Source organism: Plasmodium gaboni, chromosome 3 (genome assembly GCF_001602025.1).
Source record: "Plasmodium gaboni strain SY75 chromosome 3, whole genome shotgun sequence".
Taxonomy (NCBI): domain Eukaryota; phylum Apicomplexa; class Aconoidasida; order Haemosporida; family Plasmodiidae; genus Plasmodium; species Plasmodium gaboni.
In genome coordinates this window covers 384,694-389,237 of record NC_031483.1, presented here as the reverse complement: position 1 = coordinate 389,237, position 4,544 = coordinate 384,694, and the positions used below count along the sequence as shown (strand labels likewise).

At 18.6% G+C, this 4,544-nt stretch overlaps 2 protein-coding genes across 2 annotated transcripts in view; both read right to left on the bottom strand.

Moving 5' to 3' along the window:
- Positions 1-557: 557 nt before the first annotated feature.
- On the bottom strand, positions 558-3,462 carry PGSY75_0311700 (plasmepsin VI; the record flags this gene model as incomplete). The annotated part of the gene is made up of 15 exons (XM_018783972.1): positions 558-643; positions 787-846; positions 935-953; positions 1,078-1,251; positions 1,363-1,466; positions 1,582-1,667; positions 1,823-1,875; positions 1,949-2,007; positions 2,103-2,165; positions 2,248-2,285; positions 2,435-2,474; positions 2,607-2,625; positions 2,786-2,817; positions 2,898-2,965; positions 3,065-3,462. 15 exons carry the CDS (start codon positions 3,460-3,462, stop codon positions 558-560), a joined length of 1,299 nt encoding a protein of 432 aa, XP_018643555.1.
- Positions 3,463-3,815: 353 nt separating this feature from the next.
- PGSY75_0311600 (putative dolichyl-diphosphooligosaccharide--protein glycosyltransferase subunit 1) overlaps positions 3,816-4,544 on the bottom strand; it is a gene marked incomplete at both ends in the record, with an annotated part of 2,906 nt that continues 2,177 nt past the window's right edge. Inside the window, 3 exons of the mRNA XM_018783971.1 lie at positions 3,816-3,881; positions 4,021-4,256; positions 4,403-4,506. Of these exons, the coding sequence (XP_018643554.1) occupies positions 3,816-3,881; positions 4,021-4,256; positions 4,403-4,506 (406 nt within the window). Of the gene's footprint in view, positions 3,882-4,020; positions 4,257-4,402 lie in introns of the transcript that reaches the window.

Genomic DNA, 4,544 nt, shown 5'->3' with positions numbered 1-4,544 from the left:
ATTATGAAATGAAACAAACAAAAAGAAATATTAATATATATATAATAATTTGTTATATATTATATATATATATATATATGTATATATATATACACCTTATTTATTTTTACTAATGTACACTCAACTTTTCCTTTTTTTTTTTTTTTTTTTGAAAAATACATGATAAGATGTAGTACATAAAAGAATAAATTATTACATGTATATTAAAATATATATATAAATATATTTATATATATATATTATTATGTTGTTGAGAATATGAAGAAGAAAAATATTTTATTTTTTTGCATTTGGAATAATAAGCATAAGGTTATTTTAAAAAGAAAGAAAAAAAAAAAAAAAATACCCTTAAAAAAATAAATTAAATAATTCATGTGTTAAATATTATATATATATAAATATATTGTATGTTAAGTTTTCATCCAAATCAAAAAAAAAAAAAAAAAAAAAAAAAAATAAATAAATAAATAAATAAAATAAAATAAAATAAAATAAAAAATATTATGAATATATTCATATGTATTACAATTATCCTGTATTTTTTTTATTTTTTTTTTTTAAAAGTTATGATTAGCTTCAATTAGACCTATGAGTTTATGATCATTATCAAAAATGGTATAATATTTTCTTATAAAAGAATTACCTGGTAAAAAATATATTATATATATATATATATATATATATATATATATGTATCATTGAAAATGTTACAAAATAATAAAACAAATATAAATATTGTTCATAATATATTTATTTATGTATTTTTTTTTTTTTTTCATTAAATACCAAAAATGAAAATTGGTCCTCGGGGCGGTGGAACGTCGAGAGGCATTATTCCTATGACGCCTTACCAAAAAAAATAAAATATGTATATGTAGATATATATATATATATTATAATATTTATGTAAAAGGTACTATTTTAGCAAACATACATTCTATTGTATTATCCTCCTATGAAAAATAAAGACAATTATAAAAATAAAAAATATATAAGTGATAAATTATATATATATATATGTTCAAATTCACATATTTATTTTTACACATTGTAATTATCTCATTTGGGTTTGCTTACAGTGTCCACTTCTTCTATTATATAATCTTCCGGCTTAAAATCAAGGGTAATCTTCTTCCCTTCGACATTTTTTAAAATAAATGAAATAGTAGGCAGATTTTCCTTATTTGAACAGTCCTTTTCTAAATTGATCTTTTCTAATAACGGTTGAATGAAAGTAGAAGGTCCAGTTATCTTAAAAAAAAAAAAAATTAAAATAAAATAAAATAAATGTTATATATTTTTTAAAGAGATAACTTAAAAAAAAAAAAATAAATAAATAAATAAATAAATATGAATCATTACTAAACTAGATCCTGTATCAATTGCAGCTCTACACTTTTTGTTTTCGCAAAGAAATAAATTTTTGTGAGATAGTTGTATGTCTAGAAGATTTATTTCCCAATAATCTTTTCAGAATAATTTAATAAATATATATAAAAATATATATATATATATATATATTTTTTCATATCATTAAAAATTCTTATAAGTATTAGAACACTTTTTTTTCTTTAGTCCTACATAAAGATATAACAGGAAACCATTCAATTGATTTTCCTTCCACCGAATATTTCTTATTCGCCTTTCCAAAGGTAATTGCACCTGACCTGTTCATAAAAAAAAAAAAAAAATAAATAAATAAATCTTATAGCTAAATTGGCTAGCTACATAAAAAAATATGCATTCACATATATATATATATATATATATATATATATATATATATATATTTATACATATGTTTTATCTTTCTTTTTTATACTTTTCTAATTTTTTTGGAACGTAAAAGGAAAAAATATTTCTCTTCAAAAGATTCTAACATTTGTGAATATAAAAATTTCCAATATTTATATCCTTTTGTGTTTTTTATTTTTTTTAATCATGTTACTTGTTTTTTGATGGTTTCAATTAATGGGGAGGCATATTTATTTTGAGATTTAAAATCAGCTATATATATTATATATATATGTGAAAGTTTAATATATTTTTTTATATCTATATAAATGAAGAAGGCATTAAATATATATATTTAATAAACTGACGATCGGAGAACCCTAGTCCAACAATTCCATCAAAGGGTAAATCCGAAAAGGGATGTAGCGATTCTTTAAAAAAAAAAAAACAAAAATTAATCTTTTTAATTTTAATATATGATGAAAGAAATATTTATTCTGTATTTATATGTACCTTCTATGGCTAATCCTATACATTGATGTTTAATTTTTCTGAAAATAAAATTAAAACGTCCATTTGTTTAAAGATATATATGAATATATGTAATACATATTAATTTATATATATTATGTCTTTTTATGTAATCATTTAATACATGAATATAAAAATTATAAATTTGTGACTCATTTTTATTACATACAACCCCTTTAAATAGACGTCATCATATGTTTGTTCAAGGACTTGATATAAAAAATAAAAATATTTTTTTCTTTTAATGATTACAAGTATATATGCTCCATATATTTATACATATAAATATACACGTTATTAAATATATATATATATATATATATATATATATTTTTTATTACTGCTTGTTCCTGTGCCATACTAATATGCCAGCCAAATAATTTACATAAAGGATAATAAATAAACATGTGCATCCATAAAAAACACAGTAAGTGGAAATATTTTTTCACGTTTGTTTGTGATTATATATATATATATATATATATTTATTTATTTATTTTTTATTTCTTGAAAAACTTACTTGAATGTATGTGTAAACCGATTCTTGATTGTCTATAACAAAATAAATAATAAACATAAATATTTACTATATATATTATATATATATTAAAGATTATTATTTCATTTTTTACTTTTTAAATTTTTGATGAATGTCCTGGATTTGTTAGGATTAAATTTTTTATGGGAAACACAACCTCCCCTGATCAAAATAATAAATATATAAATATATATATATATATATATATTATATATATGTGTTTTTTTTTTTTTCATTCTTCTATATTTTTATATTTCTTACTTGATACATTTCGTTGATGGAATTGCCAGATTACTCGAGCCTGTATCAAAAACGACCTTAAATACTTGAGGTGGATTACCTACCCCTATATCAGCAATGAACTGACTATTATGAAAATTTAATAAATCTTCTTGGATATATGATAACACATTTGGCTTATTTTTTTCCATAAGATAATGAAAATTCTGAACATTTTGTATATATCCTTTCATATTATTTTTAAATCTATTTTCTAATTTTATCTCGTGAAAAAAAAAATTGTTTTCTTTCCTTACAGGGATATTTAAAGATCCCTTTTCATTTTCTTCATTTTTTAAAATATTTAATGTATGAATAGGACATATATAAACAAAAACACAAAAAATTAAAATGTTTAAGAATATGGAGAAATAAGGCATTTTTTTTTTTTTTTTTTTTTTTAATTACATATAAAATTTCTGGAATATAATAAACAAGTAAATATATTTTGTAGGTTATTTATATGTTTTTATTATGAATCTTTAAATAGAAAAAAAAAAAAAAAATAAATAATAAAATAAAATAAAAAAAATAAAACTATATGTTAAATGATGAAATAAAAATTATAGGTGTAATATAAAATATATGTATACAACATAACGGAGTATATAATAAAAATATAAATAAATATATATATATATATATATATATATGTGTATATACACAAAATGTAAGGGATATATATATATATATATATATATATACATATACATAATAAATAAGTTTTATTTTTTTAATTATATTTTAATAAAAGTAACAAATCTTTTTCAGCTTTAGCAATTTCGTTGAGGTTAACATTCTACATAAAAAAAAAAAAAAAAAATAATAATAAATAAAAAGTATACATATATATATATATATATTTATTTATTTATTTATTTATTTATTTATTTATTTATATATTCATTTATTTACATATTGTGCACCTTTTAACTTACCAAGTTGTTACTTTTTTGTGCTTCAAAAAATTGCTTGACCACCGCGTGGTAATTAAAACACTTATCAACATATTCTTGTAGTTCATATTTTTTATCAGAATATTCAAATAATCTATAAAATTCTTTTGTATAAATAATAAAATCATATGTCCATTTTTCTTCTAGTTGTGTTAAAATTTCAGAGTTTTCTTTTTTTTCTTTTCCATTGAGACAATTAACTGATTGGATGAGCTTATCTAAACATAAAAAAAAAAAAATATATAAAATATGAAATATGAAATATAAAATATAAAATATAAAATAATGAATAATGAATACACAAAAGGTTATATATAACAAAATACATATATTAAGGTATATATTTATATGCTTAAGAACATACCAGATATATACGACAAATTTTCATATAACTCCTTAGACTTCTCATGAAAAAGCTGTTGTTGGATTTTTTCTTTTTCTATTTCGTTTTCATTAACTGTATTAAAACTGTAAATGATAAATATCATAAGAAAAAAAAAAAAAAA